General features: G+C 39.1%; 1 protein-coding gene across 1 annotated transcript in view; it reads right to left on the bottom strand.

Annotated features, from left to right (window-relative positions):
* Positions 1–15,777, bottom strand: part of nalcn (sodium leak channel, non-selective) — a 69,141-nt gene extending 53,364 nt beyond the window's left edge. The window contains exons 1-11 of the mRNA XM_087173529.1: positions 15,716–15,777; positions 12,001–12,070; positions 11,744–11,805; positions 10,858–10,998; positions 9,925–10,107; positions 8,020–8,103; positions 7,756–7,895; positions 7,513–7,641; positions 4,634–4,785; positions 3,016–3,158; positions 2,632–2,736 (exon numbers count right to left, since the gene is read on the bottom strand). Coding sequence (XP_087029655.1) covers positions 2,632–2,736; positions 3,016–3,158; positions 4,634–4,785; positions 7,513–7,641; positions 7,756–7,895; positions 8,020–8,103; positions 9,925–10,107; positions 10,858–10,998; positions 11,744–11,785 — 1,119 coding nt within the window. The 5' untranslated portion in view covers positions 11,786–11,805; positions 12,001–12,070; positions 15,716–15,777. The remainder of the gene's footprint in view (positions 1–2,631; positions 2,737–3,015; positions 3,159–4,633; positions 4,786–7,512; positions 7,642–7,755; positions 7,896–8,019; positions 8,104–9,924; positions 10,108–10,857; positions 10,999–11,743; positions 11,806–12,000; positions 12,071–15,715) is intronic.
* Positions 15,778–22,000: the final 6,223 nt, after the last annotated feature.

Below are 22,000 nucleotides of genomic sequence, written 5' to 3'. Positions count from 1 at the left end.
TGAGGGACTAATAGCAGTGAAAACACTTGACTGCTTGTCAGGCAACTCCATTATGATTGAAATTGTAATCTGTTTAAAAGGGGTTTGGATTCTTCACAAATCCAGTCCAGACATATAACTACTGTACTTCAGTGACAGGCCAATGACAGCTTTTCTTTTCAGCCAACAAAACACAAATGCAGATCCATGCATACACCATCCATATATATGACTTATTGTTGTGTTTATTAGAGTTTTAATTGCTTACTGACATATATGCAACACCTTATGTGGTGCTTTATATTATTGTTCCGCTCTGAAAAAAATATCTAAGATTTTGTGCCTCTTCCCAGTTTTCAGCTGTAATGTAATCATAAATCATACATTTTACAAAATACTTTCTCTCTCTCTCTTGATTTTTCTCTGCTTCAAAGCCACTTCCCAGCCCTCTTCGTCAATCCAGAGTAGTCTAATGTAAGTGTGGAAGAGGCAATCAAATGCCGGTCACATTGAGAGAAAAATGTGCATTAATCAAGACCGGAGAAACAAATCCTCTCATATCTAAAAGGAAGAGATCAAGAGAGCTAAACAGTTAAACCTTAAAAAATCCCTAACATAAATAAGTGGTGTTTGAATTGAATGATGGTGAAAAATCTACAGGCATTTATAGAATAAATCTCCAAAAATTGTTATTATTATCCTATTTGGTCTGATTTCATGACAATTCATAGGCAGTGACATGAGAAAACTGGAGGGAATTCACACAAAACACAAGGCACATTTGAGGTAACATTGTGGTAATTTCATTTTCAACATCCATGTTGGACAAAATCAATGGAATGTTTTGTTGCCATTTCAAAATGACTGAAAAACACTTAAGGACATATGATAAACCTTTTATGCTAATTAAAAAAACTAACACTGGCGACCGTAGCTCTCTCTCAAATTATTTTGGGGGGCATTTTTTCCAGATCAAACCTGGGATGTTGCGGTTCATGGTCATCATCTAACCCCTAAGCCACGAGAACGCCCTCACCACTACAGGTTTTTACATTTAAAAATAATGCAGATTAATGCAACTACTGTAAAGTTCTCTTCATATTCACATTTAATTATTTTTTTAAATAACTAAATGACCACTGCAAACACTTCTAAAAAAAAGGTGGATCACATACTGTAAGGCTGCATGGGCCTTGGCAAAGTAATGCTAACCCAGACGTCCTCCAACTCTTCCTGGTAGGCCAAACCTCCTTAAATGGTTAATTTCACCGCCAAGAAGAAGTCACTCTTCTTCAAGCTCTTTCCAGATTTTCTCCTTACTACTCTACTAATTTCAGCCCCATGTTTCTTCAATCACATACATTGAGTCACTACCCAGAGCTCAAGACCTTTAAGAGTGGATGGAACATAAACTGACTGGTAAGTCAACCATTAAGGCTCCTTCTGTTGCTGCTGTTGATGCACTAATCTGCCTTTCAGTCTCATCATACTCTTACTTATGAAAACCCTGTGATACTTGAACTAACTCACTCCCAACCAAAGGAGAGCAATCTACCATTTATAGGCGGTATACCATAGCCTTATACTTGGAGGTGCTGACTCTCATCCAAGCTTTTTAAAACCCAACTACAAATCATCCCAGTGCACACTGGTGGAATTGGTTTCATGGTGCCAACAGAGCCACAACATACCCCTCATGTGAAGACAGAAATATGATCCTGAAGTCGCCAGAGCAGACACATCTTGGCTTGATCTTTCTTCCAAAGTCTTTTTGAGGTCATAAAATATCTTCACCATGGACTGTTACACAAGGTTATGCTTCTCCAACCTCTGAGGCTGCACTACTGGACTGGAAAAAAAAATCCTTAAGAGTTTGGAGTTGAAGTCCTCAGAGATAGGAGCCTGAACTTGACATTTCCAGATTGCCATTATCGCATGTTGGATTTATCAGGTCCGCCCAGCATCACTCCCCACTACCTGATCCAATTTACCAGTTGGCAACTCTTCCCTTCACCTGAGTGTCCAGGGTATAGAGTACAGATGCAGATCTGATAATACCATAAAAATACCGATCATCAGTCTTTGGCCTGAGGGTGTACATCCACACCAGCCTAATGCTTTGCAATTGGGCAACTCCAGAAAAAGCAGTTTTATTCCAGGTCAGGTGCTGTGAGTAGAGGTGAGTCCTCTTCCACCCGAGTGCCCACTTGTCAGTTGGCCAAATAAATCTGCCTAATCTGTTTTATTAAATTCTAAAATAATTTTTATCTGGCCTGTTTTCTAATAAAGCAGATTTGATCTTTCATACTCTGACAACCAATTTATTTATTTTTTTTAAAATAGACATCAGATGGTCTATGTGCCCTTAGGTGGCCATTTTTGATGAAAGCCATTTTTGGTGAAAATACATACACTGTTGCAACCCTTAAGAAAACCCTTCCTGTGAAATGTGCGTGTGATTCTGATTCTCCGAAATTAATGCAACTTTGATGAGCTGAACTTTGATGAGTGCACAGATTCTTTTGCACTCTGTACCAAGATAACCGAAATTATAAGAATCAGGTCAGATATAGGCACCATATGAAGTTGTCATAGTGACATTTTGTGGCACTAATTTGTCAGCTTGTGTGTCTGTGAGTGTGATAGTTATACCTGTGTTGTAGCAGTAGAGGTGGTGCTGCTCCTTGACCCCCACATCTGCTGAAATTGCACTCTGATTTCGGCAAATGTCTCAATGATGACTGCAATGAACACATTCTGTAAGAGAGAGAGAAACAGAGAGACATTGAGAGAGGAAAAGTGTTGTGACAATTAAAAACAAAAGACCAAGTGACTTTCTTTCACTGTTACAGGATATTCATTCTATCATTAGCCAGAAAACGTTCAGCTAACAAAGGGGAAATAGTTATGTCTGTAGGTGAAAGATTAGGTTATGTAAATTAACTAAGTGCTCTTGGTGTTCAACTCTCCCCAGCTGCCGTGCCATAGGAGCTCAAAGTATTATGAAAAGTGGAGTAGAGAGAGATTGACTCTAACCTTGACAAGCCATGCCAAGAAGAAAATGAGAGTTATAAAGTAGAAGTAGGAGCGCCAGCGAGGGAAACTGTCAATGGCTCTGTACATGAGGAACACCCAACCCTCCTGTGATGCAGCCTCATATACAGTGAAGATACTCGTACCTTAACAAAGAGAGACACGAGAGTCAGAGAGATGAACAGTCAGATGAAAAGCAGAGATTGGTTATTGAAACCAATGGTGAAAACAATCAGTATATATATTTTTTTTTTTTTATAAAGACAGTGTCAGTGAGCCTCACACCAATTATTACGGCTCCCCTCAGACTAAGCCTTTCAGAAAGACAACACCTTGAGTTTCTCTTTTTATCTATAATGAATGTACATTCTGACAACTTACAGGATGAAAAATTCAGAGCCTCTGTGTCCTCATGGTTCCCTTCTTCATAATGACATGACTTAGAATTATAACTGTTTGGCAGACTCATTAATCTGATGAACAGTTCTTTAATGCATGTCTTTGTCACTGTCCCCGACAAATGTGGTCAGATGATGCTTATAAATGTAAAGTCTGTGAGTTAGCCAAACTACGAAAAAATGAAACTCTTGGCTGTTTCCTGGTTAACGTACTCTCTGCAAATGAACCTGTTTGCGCTTTAACACCTTGCCAAAGATGATGTCATTGGGAAAGAAACAACACTCCATATTAATTTAATGTTTGAAAAGAATTAGAGTGGACTGTGTCCTTTGGCCATTAAAAAAAAAAAAACCCAACAGATTAGAGAGTCTTTCTCTACATAAACAAACTCCATGATTGCATCACTTTTAAACAGGTAAGCAGCAGTCTGACTCTCCTAGCTAAACTAGTAAGCACATATATATCACTGTTCTAAGCTTTAACAGTTCTGATTTGGAGCCTCTGGGTTTCTGAGGAGGAAATAGTTACTGACATACCATGGTTATTGTATTTTTGGGAACAGCCTGTTCTTTCCACATGGATGTGAATAAAATGCGAGAATCATTCCAATAAATAAGATCATCCTTAATAATAAAATCCGGATTTTTCTACAGTGCACTTAATGCTGCTTTCACACTAAACGCTACATGTACATTTACAAAGTGCAGTGAAAAGAGCATTAAGCCATACAGTATAGTAGCATAGTCGTATTCCATTATATAATATCTAAATGAAGTTAGAGTTTTTTGTGAAGCTCTGAGTCTCCTTCATGGCTATCTAAAGATTAGGTGCAGTGCACTGTGCACTGACACTGGATTTAAGCACCACTCAGCCGATAAGAAAACTGAGTGCTGCTGAATGGCACAGCTTCACACCAAAGGTATATATACCACTTTCTCACTCAGGATCATTCTTCCACATTTCTTAACAGACATATACTGAAGATTTACAGGTGGAAAGAAAACCCCAAGTGGCAGCTAACCACTCTGTCATTTAACAAGAGATATGTAAAGGATTTCAACAAGTTATCAGAAACAGCTGCATCTTTATTTTCTGGTCGCCTCTGCATGAAATGTGCAAATATAAAAACATCATAAATGCACATGCAATACATGTCTGCTATTTCCATACTTTACATGTATGTGTTTGAATGCATTGCTGTGTGTGAATGTATAATTTATACCTAGTTCATTGAAGCCACTATAACCAAGCTCCTGTCGGCTAAGGCCCAGCTCTTCCAGGTCCACGCATTTGAAGCCATAAGGACACTGATAACCTTCTCCATCAGGGGAACAATGGGTGTCTGGGATGGCCAAGCTGTTCCATGTCACATTACTGACCAAAAGAAAAAAACAACATAATTAAATTACATATTTGCAATGGTGCTTGGAATAAATGTCTGAAAAACAAAGAATAATAAAGAATAAGATTACAATAACAGCCAAATGAAGACAAAGCTAGTGAAATATTAAATGTAAAGGTCTCTTCTTTTCAAAATTAGAGCGGTAAAGATTCAAACACATTCAGAGTACAAAGACACGTTGCCCCGCCTCTCTTCTCTTTCGCCTCCCTGCCACAGGTGTTATTCCAGGAGCTGCTTGAGGTCTTTAATGAAAATTAATGCCTTCAAATTGCCTGCCCAGACTTTCATCCAAATTGTTTATTAAGGGGTACAGATCAGAAGGGATAATTTATTGCACTATCACAAAGGGCAATCAGAGGCATAGTGGTGAATCCCAATAAAGCTAATTATACTGTGCTGAATAATATCAATATGTCTTATCAAAGTAATCACTCATCAATCAAAGAGATAAATGAATTCTCAAATGAGAGACCAAATGTCCAGTAATAATGCGATATTAATAAATCAGGTAAGTCAAATGAAATCAAAACGTATTTATGATAAGAAAATATTCATGATTGGTTTTCTGAGTCTGTAATTTGATCAGATCAAAATTAATTTAGAAAACTTTGCAAAACTGTAAGTGTGAGGTCCTGTCAACAGCCTCTGCCCACCTCAACTGCCTCTTATTGACGCTCAGGCCACAGGAGTTTGCACAGTTCAGCACATAATAGAACATGCTAACCCTTTACATTAACTGGTTCAAAATATGTAAGGCTTTTCCATTTAGAATAACCCTCAAACAAACATTTACCTATAACAACAAAGCTTTGAAGAAGTTTCATCCGTATTCAGTTCAGTAGATCAAATTTTTACTGTACAAATCTATGCATGTTATCCAGCTCCATATGAGTTCAACAGTGAGGAGGTCAATTGCAGAAATCCTGGCATCCAGAAGAGAAGGCCCTACTTTGTTCCCAAATTCAAAACCATTTTCATCTAATATCCATATCACAAAAACGTCTCCCCCTGCTATTTTTTTCCCAATTTTCCATCAGATCCCTTGTGTTTGAAAAGCTAGGGAGCTTTGACTTTGTGCCAAGGGCATATGGCAGATAGAGATTAGACACATCAGTCCCTGAGTGACACATTTCTAAAATACCCCAGCAGAAGCATACACATATATATATATATATATATATATATATATATATATATAAACACACACATATACTGTATATATACACAAGGGTTTTAAGAAAAGGAGCACAACAGCAAACAAATTAGATGTGTCGCTGTCTCGCCACTTTTGTATTGTTGTTACAGAGCTATGAATGAGAGAATGTCCTCCACAATCTTTCCTGCTACTAATGGTCAATATATGCAGTGTCCCTCGGGTGCTTAGGCACACATCAGTAAGGCGAGATGGATGGGGTAGCTGCTGAGCAGGAATGAGCTTAATACGACGGCTGGACAATGCAGGAAATTTTAATTATTATAATTAGTGTAAGCTCTCCCTGCAGCCTGGGGCTTTAATCACGATCGTTGCTTCCCCCATCTTTTGTCTCCACAAGGATTCCTATTCTCTGCATCATATTATCATCATCCTCAACTGAATCATTACATTCAAAAACTCTCACAAATGTGTTTAAATACATAATCTACTTTATCCAGCAACATGTGCACACACTGTAACACGTCTGCAGCCCCACATCTTCCCCAATGCTGCGTCCCTACCCGCCCACAAGTTTCCTGTTTTCCTGTGTCCTCCTGCAAAAACAAGCTGACCACCAATGCTAAACAATGTATTCTAGCTATGAGCTCCTGCCTACGTACCTGCTAAATTAATGTAATAAAAATTATCACCAGACCAAAACAGCTCCTGATCACTGGACATGGAAAGAAGGTTTTGAAGAAATGCTGCTCCACAGAAAAAAGGCCAATTTAATGCATGAGGCTGCATGAGGCGGTCACACCAAACTGATCACAAAAAAAGAGATTCTGTCAGGATCAGTCAGACACCACTCAGCAGGTGACAGTTACTGACTGATCAGGCTGACCCATCATTGATTTGCTAAATGTACAACCATGCCACTGTGCAGGGGAAGGGAGGGCACCTCTCCTTAACATTTGATCTACAAGCAGCACAGTATGCAACGTTAGTTTGATATAAGATGTTCACCATCAAGTCTCAAAAAGTGCAAAGAAATGGAGATGGAAGAGCCCAAAAGTATATATTTATACTATACTCAAATATAAATTTTAAGTCTAACTGCCCAGCACAATTCTGAGGGATCACACCATCATCTTTTTTAAAATTTCACATTTTGAAATGTAACCCCTCTGCAGCGCTTCACACCAGCAGACTGTAACACAAGCTTTTGCACCTCTGCTAACCAATTTCCTGAAGCCACAAGTAACTTGTGAACTGCAGGGAAAAAAAATTAATCAGCAGTGGTGAGTGAGTCTTTGTCTGTTTGCAGTAAGCCTGTATTGCTTGGAGCTCAGCTTTGCTGCTTTCCATTCAGTGAAGAGTCTACTATACAATGTAAGTGTCTTCTATTTTCTTAAAACAACTTCATGCTAACAATTATTGCTTAAGTAAATGTACAAAGCATCACTCCCTTTTATAAGTGGGAAAAATAAGGATGACAGTTTGGGGGGAAAAAAATTGCATTGCATCCAATATTATACTTAAATACTGAAAAAAGACTTTTTACTCTTTCTCTGTATCGTTAGTAACACAGTGATGGTTGAATGTTCCAAACATTTGAACACCCAGAATTCCATAGAGCAGCAGAAAAAACAGCAGGAAGATAGATACACTCCAGATCTGTTCCCCAGATCGCCTGCAAAGCAGAAAAGTGACAAAAAGACTTATGTCAGTGCCAGATTTATCATTGTACAACTATCTATACAAAGTAAGGAGAAGAGAAAGAGAAATGTTGATGACAGTGTTGTACTTCAGAATGTTGGTGATGCGGGAGCGAGGCAGCTCGAAGCGGAAGTAGATCCTGAAGGCCCGGATCATGATGAGTGCTCGAGGGATTCTCAACATTCCCCATGGAGACATCTGATCCACAAGCTCTGCTATTTCAAACACCTAAAACAAAGAGGAATTGATTGACAAGAAGGAAAAACTAAATATAATGCATTGTTTTATATCAATAAAGAAAATAGCAATAAATAGAAACAATGTAATAGTAATGGTAAATGTTGCAGTATACCTGCAGTACCAGCGACACCCAGATGAAAAACACCATGAATCCATCAAACATACACCAGCGATCTTTCACGTAGGAATTATCCCCCTGTGGGGAGCAACAGAAAACGGTGAGAGAAAAACTGGTCAAAAAAAGAGAGAAGACTTGGAACAGCAGGAAATACGACTCAATGAACTGAATATGAGCATCATCATAATCCAAGGCCATATTGTTCAAGAAAGCTGATGAATTCCAACAACTACAAAACATCCTGACGTTTTAAGTTTTTCATAATACTCGTCTTTACAGTGCAGAAAATTACCCATATTAAGTGCTAACCATCACCTTCTGAGAGTCTGACAGAGAAAGCTTTTACTATGATAAAAAGCCTTTGTGTGAAAAAAGTAATCACCTACCAATATTCAAGAAAAACAGAAACAGAATTCAAAATTGCTGTGCCCATTTGACAGACTGACCGCAATACTCGAACAGCCATGTTTTCAATATGATAAGACAAAAAATTAATAAGCCCCTGAAGTGTGAACAAACTGAAATGTCACAAGGGCAGCAAAAACGGGCATACTTAATTACCACTTAGAGAGAGAGCTCTTAGGAGGTCAGTCTTCCACAGGAAGCAAAGCTGCAAATAGGAGGGTGTGTTCTGAAACACTCTCCAGATAAGGACTATGTTTGATTACACACTGACAAGAACAAAGGCATGCAATTACTTTACCACGCTGTGTGAAGCATTTGTTTTGCGCAGGCACTTTAAACAACTAGCTACAAAATACAACTTCCGAGTGTCAATCTAACAGTTATAGACATGATGAATACATCCACTCTGGCATACTTTAAAATACAAACTTAGAAACCTAGAAATTCAAATGTCACATTTGTGTGCGTCATGTAGAGGAGCTGAATTTTACCTGACATTCACAGAAAAGCTACAGGCAAATACCTCTCCATTTCACAGACAAAGATGGGGTTTTTATCTGCGTTGTAGAACTAGATATACTAGATAAACAATACATTGAGAGAAGGATGATCAAATGTTCCAGTTTTGTTTTGTTTTTTCCTTGTGACTGGTGATTCTAAATATGTGTCCCCTTGTGCCTCCCTGCTTGTTATCCTTGATTTGCCAATTAAGCTGTCCACACTTTTTATGGCAGTAATTATGGGCCTTTAATCTGCCAGCTGTCTGTTCCTGGATGCTTCTACAGAACATTATCTGTCCACCTCACATTTGAATTGTGTTGATTCATCTGAATTTACAGCTGAATACAACCAGTAAGGTGGTTACATGTGGTTAATATGGCCTCTACTATTTCAGTGATCGTTAGGGCTTCCCTTCAACCACTTGCTGAGCAGTCTATCCTTGTAGTTTGCTTATATCAGTAATGGAGGGTTTCCCTCCACTGTCTTCTGTCAATATGCCCATAAGCTTTAATGTTGTTATATGAATTAGTTTATTGTGAAAGCCATGCCAATGCCTCATCCCATTCTGGGATTGAAAAGTTAGGCTTAACAGTCCTTGTGTAAAGTCTCATCCAAATTCACTCCCAACTTGGAAAAACCCTGCTAAGAGACACAAAACAACATGCACAAAATAAAATATGTAATTTTCCCATCAGACAAAAACAAAGCAAAACAGCTGAAACCATTTACTTGCTGAAATTCATGAAATGTCTTTGAAGCATGCCTTCTGTAACAGCAGCTCCTGAGCCACAATGAAACAGCATTTTCATTCCTTTGTTTGAGTTTCTGTTGCAAGTTTTCTTCAGTATTTTATTGTTAAATATTTCAGTAATCTGTCATGGAAAGTTTGCAAACAATGTGAATCAGTATTTTTTTTTTTTGTATCTTGATTTTTGTAACCTGCTTCATGTGACAATTTGTTAAAAACTTCTTCAGAATTCTGTCAGGAGGTACCTTGATGATTCCTCTGATGTGCATCTTGGCAATCATCTCAGCAGTGTAGAGAAACATGAGCAGTGTGTCCAGCGTAAACGTCACATACTGCAGAGGAGGGTAATGCTCAAATGTCTTGGGGGTGTTCATGCACACAGAGATGACACTGATGATGGCACAGGCCCGCAGCAGAGTGTGCACCCACTGTAGGAGGATGGCAAAAGAAGAAAGAACAACAAATTGTGCTTTAAAAGGTCCCATAGTTTACACTTCTTCTGTGTTTTATTTGACGTGTTGATCAATAAGAAGATATGATTGTGGTTTTAAGCACAAAACCTAACACCAATGTAGTTTTACATCTCCTCTGTCAGCCTTCTCTCTGGAGCTCTCTAGAGCAATCAGAAAAGAGGCTCTGAGCCTCTCTTCTGATTGGCTGACTGTTTTCTGAATGATCAAATAAAAATATAGCACATTTCAGGTAAACACTCAGAGAAACCAAATCCTGTAAGGTTGTACAGTGGTTCCGGGCGGGCTGGGCTTGGGAAATGGATGAGAGTGGTGACTGCTTTGTTGTGACATCGCAAAGTTACAGAAGTGTTGACGGCTTGTTTTAATGCTCAGCTTCTGAATACAGGCTGCGTGCATTTCTCTGTGGACTGAGCACTTTGATACTTTCACATAATTAATATAGCACCTAAACCAGCTTTATAATAAAAAAAGACATGGAAATCTCATTTTATACATTATGGGACCTTTAATATTTTGTTATATTCTTTTCTGTCCAACTTTTTGGATAATCTTGCCCTATCTTTAAAACAAAATTCAAGGGAAATCCATAAGGAAATGTCCCTTAAAAATATTTAAAATATCTGGCATGAATGGAACAGAGATGACAGCACAGGATTTAAGTGTGGTAAGCTAACTCAGACGCACATTTTCAGGAAATACACTCACTGGTTTGTTGATCCAGAAGATGTCAGCACTGTCTGCAAGGGTCTCATCCGGCCCAAAGTCAGTCATGGGCTGGGCCTCAACCCGTGAGCTCTGTTTCCTCTTCAGCATGCTGGGGCTGGCCGTGCTATACAGAGAGTGGATCTAACAGAGAGAGGGAGGTGGACAACACAGTGACCAAAGCTAAATGAGGTACAGGGGAACACTCTGGCTGCATCCAAGTCTGGGCAGTGGCAGTACCACTTTCTGTCCAATCATGTGGATTATCAACTAAATAAATAAATTTAATATATACTTTTGCAGCTCAGAGGCAAAGCGGTTAACTTGCCATACATGGCCACATTAACAGTAAGTAACCAGTGCACTTCTTGAAAAATTAATAACTGTACAAAGATTAGGTTAAACAATATGTAAATATTGTATTAAATGAGCTGTGTATCAATAGTGGCTTCTGGATGTAATTACATGTAGCATTAAGCTTTAGTAAACCGTTAAGTGTATTCAGCAAAGTAAACTACCCTGACTTGAATTGCCAGAACAGAGGTGTGTCCTTTAAAATTAAACAGGTGTTGCATTATTGAATGGCCACCGTGATACACAACGTAGCACACATGGAACACAGGACAAGTGTATTCACATTGGAACAGCTCCAGTGACTTACCATTCGAAAAGATCAAACATGATCTTCATCGTATTGAACACCAAGGCGCCAGTAGATTAAGCTGTGTAACCTACTGTACAGTTTGAGTTGGTGTTAACCTGCAAATGTCCCTGTTTGTGTGTGTGTTCGTGTGCATGTGTGTATGCAGAAAAAGAAAACTGTACAGGCCGTTTCAACTTAAGAACACAAGAAGAAATGACACTCTGAATGGAGACAAAGCGCACATACCAAAGGGAAAAGTAAAGCTGAAATTGCTCCAGCACTGCACATAACATGCGATCAGGCATACCCTGTAAATAACACACAACAGTTAGTCAACATTATGGCTTATATGGTGTACATTACACTACCCACATCTACAGTACGCTCATAGAGACAGGAATGCCCACCACGTCTGACATCAAGGCATATATGCGACACACTCTGTGAGTGACTGAGGTGTTGTGGAAGAAGAAGATGGGGTGGAGCAGGGCCAGGGGACTCACTGTGAGGCTCCTCATTGGTGCGTTCATCCCCAGGTCACAGAGGGGTGGAGAGACCAACCAGAGAGAGAGACTAGAGATGCAAAAAGGAGAATGTCCTAAAGGCCTGGAGGTCCTGCGGCAGCAGTCAGTGAATGGTAGCAGTCATAAGAGCAGTAAAGAGGGGTGAGAGAACATATTCACAAGTGCTGCGAGGTGCAGCTGCAGAACATATCTATGCAATTCACTTGGCCCACCCAACTTACATTAAAAACATATTTTCTCTCTTACCTCCAGTGGTATGTAGCCATGCAGATAGTTCAACTTATATTTTGTCCAGGTTTTAAGAAAGGTTGGTGAGGTCCCTGATGCCACCCAAATGCAGTGACATTTCAAAAACATTAAATTCGAAAGATAAAATCGCTTTTACCCTTGATAATCAATATATCACACTGCCAGAGACTAGTTGTAAATGTTATATTTTACCTTTAGCATCAAAGAGATGTGTCTGTTAAAAGAAACAATTAAGTGTCATTTTTCAAAGCTGTGAGCATCACAAGCTAATTTCCATTCACCTTCATTTAACTGTGATAGAGGCAAAGATGTGAGAGACAGATACCTCATCATTTACTTTTACATTTATATTTACTCACTTGGCAGACGCTTTTATCCAAAGCGACTTCTGAGGGTCATCACTAAAGCTTCAGTGCAGTCGGAGACCTTGGCATAAGTACTAAGTACTACATCTATTTAATAAGTGCAAGGAGAAGATACATCTAAAACTATCTGCATGGCTACATAGGTATGTAAGAAACTGTGTGTTTTGTAATTTAGGAAAACATAACCTTCAAGAAAAATAGCATTGAAATATAGTTCAATATTACGAGATAGTGAGGGTGTATCACTGGAAGAATGAAACTACAAAACTTTAAATAACCAATTCAATTTATAGAAGTCTAAGCTCATTTCAGTGTCATCAACACAAACGCAAACACAAACAATCTGGAAAAAAAAGGTTTGAGATTTAATTTTATGTGCTGCCGTCAATGAAATGTGTAATATCACAAAGTGAAAGTCCTTGTCTTTACATTTTTCTTTTTTTTTTTTATAAAACTAGTGAACAATGAGAAAATGAACAGGTAGCTGTTGTCTCAATCAATATGTTAAACAGAATACCTGAATTGAATAAATTAAATTAAATATTAACCTTGACTGTTCTGAATTGACTGAAATTTAACAAATTTAAAGTGACCTCTAGCCAAAACCTTAATGATAAAAATGTTTGTACAACTTAAACTTACTTTAAAAGTAAAAAGAGACTAAAACCTCTTACTTAGGATGACAATGCAGATAGAACAAAGTAACTGTATCACCCTTGTTTCTTTTTATGGTTTTGCCAAGAAAAGAAACTGTCCGTCCTATAAACCCCATGTAGTTAGAAGCAATTTCCCAGTGTAATTGCTACACTTAACATATGCAGATGGAGACATGAGGAAGAGTGAAAACAAAATTACAGGGTCTAAGTGCTATTATGTGGGAGTATAGGTGGCAAAGACTGCAATTACTTTCCCATTTGGAGAAAGGACATGTTCCTCACGGGCAGGATGCGATCACTGGGCAGATTAATTGTAACTGTGAGTATTTGTTGGAGGATGCTAACTTTCTTAGCTGAAGTTTTCTTCTTAAAGAGTACTGTGACAGTATCATCTTAATTACAACAGACAAGAGAAAGTTTGGTAGATTTGTACAGTTATTTAATTCTCCACCATAGCCTAGAGTGAGACTTAGGTATTCATAACTGGCCTAAAATAGGTTGACTTTGCCAAAGTTTATGAAAAGACATTTCAAAGTAAATATACACTCAACATAGGTACACAGTGACCACATTAACATTAACCACTCTTTTCATTTCTACTGATTTCATATAAAGCTCCATTAATCTATATTTTTACATGAACAATGAATGTGTGATGTGAAAGGTACCATTTGAACACACACCACAAGAGCACACCAATTTGTCATCCTACTCCAGCAGTTCTACAGAGCATTTTAGTGTATAGTTAGTGCGTTGTTTTGGTTTTACGGTACACGAATCCAGCAGCAGCAGGCAGACAGTTTAGCAGCATTTAGCAGATAAGGGACCAGATAGCCAGATATTTCCTTCAGGGCATGGTGGAGGCCAAGACAGAGCTTAAATGAGAGTGAATACTCATGGTTGCTATAGGCATGACTTCAAATGATTGCTTGATGTGTAACTATATAGGGTGATAATATACATGTCAATGCTTTATAGAACAAATTTGCCATCTCTGGCATTTGGTGCTGGGCAGGTAGCACACAGTGGTTTATCAGAGCTTTTCCACTGAGAGTAGCCACCTGCTGCATCTGAAAATGACCATGATGAAAGCAGTGAGAATGAACCAACACAGTAGTGTGTAGTCGTGGGTTGTAAAACCAAAATAAATGCTACAGGTTTAATGAAGTCAGGTGATCTCAAACCGAACCAGTTGAGGCCGACGGCCGCCCACCCGTTTCTGTTGAAGATTTCTTCCTGTAAAAAGGGAGTTTTTCCTCCCCCCTGTCGCCAAGTGCTTGCTCTTTGTGGGAACTGTTTAGTTTCTCTCTATAACAAAGTGAGGTCTTGACTTTATCCTCTAAAGAGCTTTAAGATAAGGTATATTATGATTTGGCACTACACAAATAAAATTGAATTGAACTGAATTGATAATTCTCTGTGAAATTTTTACTATGACCTTTCACATTACACAGTCATTCAACCAATTGTTAATATAGAAATATTGAATGGAGCAGCTCTAAAAAAGCAGACATTTCTGGGTCTAACTTATCCAGACATTATATAGATGTACAGTAAATAGATATTTAAGTATTAGGATAAACGTTGTGATTTTGATCATGTCAATATCATCCACCCCTGACTTTTTACTGTATAAGAAGGTTGTCAGAGCCACAATATATTTAATTTACTTACTGTCATTAACAACCTACATTTTTAATTCACGTTTTTTTTAATGAATGTCTAACAACATTCAAAACATTGTCAGCTGCAGTGTTGTACGTGCATTTCAGAAAGATTTTCAGATTGAAAACACTTCACAAGGTGATATTGACATTACCTTAACAAAAATCAATCAAATCAATATTGGTAATTTTGTGAGAACCAATATCTGGAGCAGTTAGGGTATTTAAAGGCCCCACTATGACTGACCCACTGTGGCCTCACAGGCTTCAATGGACAAAAGTGAAATCCTAAAACCATGTTGGGAAACTGATCAGCCTCGTTAACAACATATGACAAGATGAACACAACTGGATGTCAATCAAGGAATGTAGGCCTTTATCCTTAAACGTGAATGAATGACACCGACTGAGCCAAGGTTACTATGGAAACGGATGAGAGCTAAGGTGCTACATTGGGCCAAAACAAGCTAAACACAGGAAGTAAACAACAAATGTGGGCAAGCATAGGTCCTTAAAGAAGCTAAAATGTTACGTGACAACCTGGCCACGTGATTCTGTAGCAAATACACGACAATATTTTTATCAAGGCCTACTCCGGAGGATGAGAATCTCTCCACTTCCTGGAGAACCAACATGCTAGCTGCCCAGCAGCACCAAGCGTCGGTGACGCTCGCATCCTCAAAGCACAACACCTGGATGTCCAGTTACATACACGGCGAGTGTTTAGGCTGAAAATAAGAAAACATACTGAATCACTTACGAGAGGAGGATTTCCCTTATCCGCCGTGTCGCGTCCTGTCCATGACATCAGCTGTTTTCCGGGTGTGTTAGGCTCGTGTGGGAGAGTGCGGGAGCGCGCAGGTTGAAATCACATCCACAGCACCAGTGCTTGCAGCGGAGGCGCGCAGCCGTCTCCATGGTAACAGATCAAGGTCCCCAAGTTGCTGCATCACAACAGTCTCCTAAATACATTTATTTGTCTTGATCGTTCTCAGTTGGTTTAGTATTGTGATGATACATTTTGGCAGACTACCACCTCTGTTATAACCGAAATCTAACAAAGAATTCACAGGGAAAAAAAACAAACATTTAACCTTTTTTATTTTTCTAAAATTGCTATACTTCTGTAGCCTATCATTAATCACTACAGAATGTTAATCTGTAAATGTTTTTATTCCTTTCTTTAATTGTTGATGCTATTGTTTTAGTTTCCTGAAAACAAAAACAAGTGAAACAATCTTTTTATGAATGCATATAGCTGAAGTCTCCATAAATTATTGATCTGAGTACAGCGCTGTCAGTTCAGCTCAGGGCAGTGAAGAGTCTCTTGAGATAAAAGGTGCAACTTCCACCTCAGCCTGCTGCTTTGTGTTGTTGTCATAGGCTTTGGCCTGGACCTGTAACAGGTAATTTAAATGCTGCCAGAGTACAAAATGTGCAGATAGTTGTCTGCATATACTTATATGTCACATCCTGACATTAACCTTTTTTATGCTGAATGGCTTAAAAACATGAAATCAATTCTGGGTGGAAATGATTCAAACCTCAGTTCTGGCTGTCAAGAAATGGCAAAATCATATACATGCATATATTTAAAAATTATATTTATATTTATATTTTAATGTTGTTGGAAGAGTCAATTTGTATATATTAGTATATACGTTTTATGAAACTGATATTTAAAGAAAACACTATTTAATGACCAATAGTTTGAAAAGAAACATTGCTAGTTGACTGATATTATGTGCCCCGGTCAATTACAATGATTCAACACTGAAGAATGTATTACAAATGGTCTTCTTTTATTCATTTCAGTAAAATTGTTGATAATGTCCCATACCAGTAGGTGATGGTATAGTGTGCAAAAATCACCCCAGTAGGCCTAATTGAAGTGATAGCTAATACCTAATCTTAATGTGAAAAGTGTAAGAAATCTGATACCCAACTTTTTCAGTGTTTACTATGTGAACAGGTGAATGAAGTTTGAGATTTCCTGATACCACCTTACTGGTGTAATTTATTTAAAATACATGAATGTCCTCAGCACATAGGGAGGAGTCTGGGGTGGTGGAGGACATGCAGGTACCAGCACAGTAATAAAAAGCATGAATGAATCAGGCAGTGTCAGTCAATTAATACGCCTTTCTCTCAGCAGACATTTTGACATTTCAGAGGAGGTGGATCTAATACCACTAACAAAGCCCAGTGAGCCATCATGCAGAACACCAGGTCCTCTGAACTGGCAAAACTTGACAGGATACAGCCATTGTTAATGTTAATCACACCTGTGCTTTTGTGCCACAATGTCAAAATGTCTACTGTGAAAAGGCTCTGAACAACCACAGCTTCAGTGCTCTGCCTCAAACAATGCTTAGCTCATTGTTTATGGGCAGCAAATCAAAGGTATTTTGCATGTTAATCCAATGACTCCACAGTTATATGAAAAACCAACTTGGTCCAAACATTGAGCCATATTGGGTTGTAATGCATTGGTTGTCATTCAATGGCAGGAAGTCTCTTGGGATTCACAAGAATTACATTTATGCATTCAAATTCCAGAGTATTAATCATAATTCTTGCAATATTGTTTTGAGCATGCTTGATCCTCCTTTGTATGTTGATGTTACATATAGGCCCTTTTCACAGCCCACACTTTGACTTGTCATCGCAGGGAAAGCACATCTGTTCCTAATAATACTAACAGTTGCTCTTTTCCATTCAAGTGTCCCAGTAAGCTCTGACAATGACAGAGTGACGGAGAGCCATGATGTGCAATAGCATAGGATCCTGAATTCAGAGCAGCTAAATGAGATTTAGCCATCATATTCACACCTGTGCTTTTCCTATTATGACAATTATGTCAAGCTGTCTTCTGAGGAAAAGGCCTATTAGCAGAAAGGATTGATTTTGGCTCTCATTTTTTATTAACAGCATCAAAAGGAAATATAGAAACAAAACTACAGCACCACAGAGAAATCATCTGGAAAACGGAGGGGGAAAAAGTGAAAGAAAAAAAAAACAGTCTGTTTCTAATTACATCTCAAACTAGTGACTTAACTTTTCATTTTGGCAGTTTTCCCCACTCCAGCTCCTGCCCAGGACTGTGTCTGAGAGTCAAGACTAATCAAAGGCACTTGTATGGAGAGGACTGTTGGCCTGTGAAGGGATTGAGCCAGTTCAGGCCAGCCTGCTGCTCTTTCTCTCCTTCTCTCTTTTTCTTCTCCCTCTCACTCTCTCTTCCTGTCCTGTCTGTTTAAGGAGAGCAAGACTGAGAAATTCCTTCAAGCTACTTTACTTCAGGTTTCTGTGGGATTTAAACATGCACACTGAGGTTTTGGTACAGTCCATGTTAGTGCCGTTGTTTCTGATTCTGCTCTCTGCCGTGGAGGACACTTTGTTACAATCGGTGAGGTGAGTTTCCACACAGCCCTTGTTGTTTCTTGTTTATTTTGGGGTAGTCTGGAGAGCAAGAAGGAAGAGGGAGGTGCAGAGTTTTGCTGACAAAGACAACATTTGGAGAGCACAATGTGGAAAAGTTTAGGAGTGCCTATACATGTAGTTTGCACTTGCAGTTTTTTTTGTGCAGTTTCTTTAGGCTGTTTTACTTGCCAAATTTCATAACGCCGCATGCCAAGTCACAGGGTAAAAGTCTGCTTCTTTTTCATTTTTGACATTTGACATTCCAAAGCACTCTTTAAAACTTAGGGACATTCATTTATTTTCATTTGGACACTTAGCTGACATGAAGTATAACGATGTTATGACAGCTCCCATGGTAATGGGTTTGGTGCAAAAGAATCTACAGTGGCATTTTGGCTGGAGAAAGGGTTATGTATGTCAAGAGCTTTTACTGAGCCAGAAACAAAATTAAAACATCCAAAAAAACCTAATTTATGCAAAAACATATTAGAAATAATAAATATTTTTACTTTATCATACTTGCTTTTTGCTTATATATTTAACCCTAATGCTTTAAAACCTTTGATTTTTTTCAAAAAGTATTACACTTAATTGGAATCAAGTGTGAAAATGGAAATTACGACATGAAGTCAGTCCCCAGAACTGGTTAAAATATGAATGCGAGAGATTCATTTCTGTTTATCTTGGCCTTTTACAGTGGAGCCCCCGTCAGCAGAACTGTAAATGTTGCCATGTGGATTTAAACTTAACTCAGCTGCAGAGGGGGTGTTTGCTCCAAGCAGGTGCACCATGCCTGTGTAATGATTCGACAGTACTGTGTATGTCCTACTGTGCAGTGCATGGTATTTATTGGACGAAGAGTAGCAAACACACACACATGCCTCGACACAGAAAAAGCAACAGTTCCCGAGCACTCGGGTTCACTACAGTGTTTCCCACCGACTTTCCCCATACATATCCCAAATAATCTCTAGCTTGTTTGTTTACGTCATCATAACAACTTGACGGTGTGAAAAATCATAGGTGTGAAACAGTCAGCAACGAAGGTTATGCCTTGTAACGTCAGTTTTATGAGCACAGGCGAGCAGTGCTATATGACATGTCCATGTAATGCTCAGCCCACACGACATCTGCATACTAGGCTAACAATATATTAGCTTTATTTTTCTTAACCCATTTTTTGCCTTCTAATCAACCCTGTGATCCAGGGGACAAAAAAAGCCCCCAGGAACACCACAGGTTGATTTTTGCATATTGAAAGGTCACTTGATATGCTTTGGGTCCAGAGACCTTTTCCCATACACTATAAAAATCCTCAGCCTCATCCTCATCTTCATGTAGCCTCTATAGATTTCTTTTTATCTTAACAAGTTAATCTAAACCAAGATAAACTAAGCCACCCACACAACAGTACTGGTGGAAAAAAAACTAATTTAATGTCTTTTAAAGGTTGAAAAGTGGATAAGAAAATTAGATAAGAACAATATGGATTCGGCTCCTGCTTTTCTGATATTTCACACCATTTTAATGATACCAGTTCAAAGCAAAGTAACGTGTAACAGTGGCTTTTAATTCAACCTATTCTCAATTTGCATTTAAAGCGTTTGAAAAGCTGTTCAGTCAGATTCAGTGATGTGGAAGCGTTTCTGGCTTCGTTTGTTTTCCCATGATGTCTTTTGGATAAGAAAGTGCATGTCGGTGCTCAGGTGGCCATTAGCTTAACTCTTTTAGTTTTGATCAAATTCATTTTTGTGACTTTGCATGTGCAGTTTTGAACAAATGTTGTGAGGTGGCATTAATTGGGTTTTGTCAGCTTTTCGGTCCTTACTGTCGACTTGGTTTGTCACAGCCCTAATAGTAGGTAGCTTACTAAGCGTAAACGCAGCTCTAATATTTTCATAGATACACGCTCACCCAGTCATGATGAGGATGATGATGATCTTGATGATGATGATGACGACGTCGATGATGCTTTCACTCACATGAGGGTAGAATATTGATGGCCCTCTGCAATGAGTGACATCAACATCGAGCCCTTGCTACGTTCATTCTCGCAGGGGCTGTGTGTTATAACACACAACAGAGCACACACACAGCACACACACAGGGTGGACTAAAACCGTGCAGCAATTTCTTTCTTCTTTGCCAAGTGAGGGAGAAAAATGCATTAAGTTGCACTGTCCCCGACATAAAAGAACCCCTGTTGCTCTTAGAAACAAGAGATGGATTTGACTTACTAGTATTTTTATCACTCTGAATGAGCAGACGGGTCAGTTGAACCAACAGGGAGCACAAACTGCTCATCTACATTGCCAAGGTCAATGCCACTGACAAAGCTGTCTTAATGGATAGTAGTTTAAGGGAATCTCCTCAGTGGCTTCTTTGACAGAGCCTTGCCATAGAGGAAAAACTCACTGAGGGACTGACAGGCACACAGTTTTGAGAGTACATGGTGAAATACATACATGTCTTGCTGAAACATAAGCGCCAGATTAAAAACAAACAAGAGAAAAGTCTGACATGTCTGATCTGGTTTAAGCTACAATGTTGTCTGAAGACAACTTTAATGGTAAAAAAAAGAGATGGCCAAGCAGAAGTCTCCTCAGTCATACAGTGGGTTTGGAACTCATCCTTTAAAATTCAGTTAAAAGTGTCACCAAAAATGCAAATTCATTTTCAGATGCCATAAGCAATGGCAGTTATCAGGCCTTCAACACTTAACATGCCCCACTTTCTTAGTTTAACGAAGAAACAAGCTGCAGTTAGACACGCCTTCAGTGCCAAAATAACAGAGATTCCAGGTTTAAATGTAGGAGAAGAGAGATCATCACACTCCCTGCATCCAGGTTGGGGCAGTAAGTGTGATAGTGAAGTTTGAAATGGGAAGATCCCCATTTTCTTCCATCATTGTCTTTCTTGCCATCTTCTGGATTACATTACCTCAAGTCCCATGTTGCTGAGGCTGAATTATCCTGCAGACCAAACAACCCTGACACCAGCAGTACAAGCTCACAGCACAGACGTAGCAATCCTAATGAAGATCAGCCGAGACTGGAGCCTCAGGACAGGGCAGCGTGAAACGGTGGAAAGCAGTCGGATTGTTGGATGTCATGTTGTCATGGTAAAGGACCAGGGCTCATGCTGATTAGCAGATACATTCAAAATTCAGTGTGCTGCTTGACAGAGAGTTTGGTCAAGCCTAGAAAGGCCATCAGCGGGTGAAGCCGGTGTGAAATGGAACTTGTCAAACCTCCCCATGACACACACACATTCTGTATTTGATTTTCCTGGGAGTGTCAGGAACATTTTATCTGCTGATTGTTTGAAACGTGTCTACTGTTCCCAAAACTGGACAGCTGGCCAACGTCAAGAGAGGGCAGGAATAGAAAAAGAATGTCAGACAGCGCCCAAATGAAACAAATCTCACTGAGAGACCCCATGGAGTCAAAACGAAGCTCAGAAACAGCTGCTGCAGTCTGCTCCGTGTAAGGTGAAGCTGTTTCTGTGCAATTTGGTTTATTAGCTTAATCCTCCACATTCTGTTTTGTGTGCGTGTGTGTGTGTGTGTGTGTGTGTGAGTGTGTTTGTGTGTGTGTGTGTGTGTGTGTGTGTGTGTGTGTGTGTG

This window comes from Seriola lalandi, unplaced genomic scaffold (genome assembly GCF_002814215.2).
Source record: "Seriola lalandi dorsalis isolate HSWRI2012SDOR001 ecotype SW California unplaced genomic scaffold, Sedor1 jcf7180002054248, whole genome shotgun sequence".
Lineage (NCBI taxonomy): Eukaryota > Metazoa > Chordata > Actinopteri > Carangiformes > Carangidae > Seriola > Seriola lalandi.
Note: the sequence above shows the minus strand (reverse complement) of the source record. Positions and strands in the feature narration are given on the sequence as shown.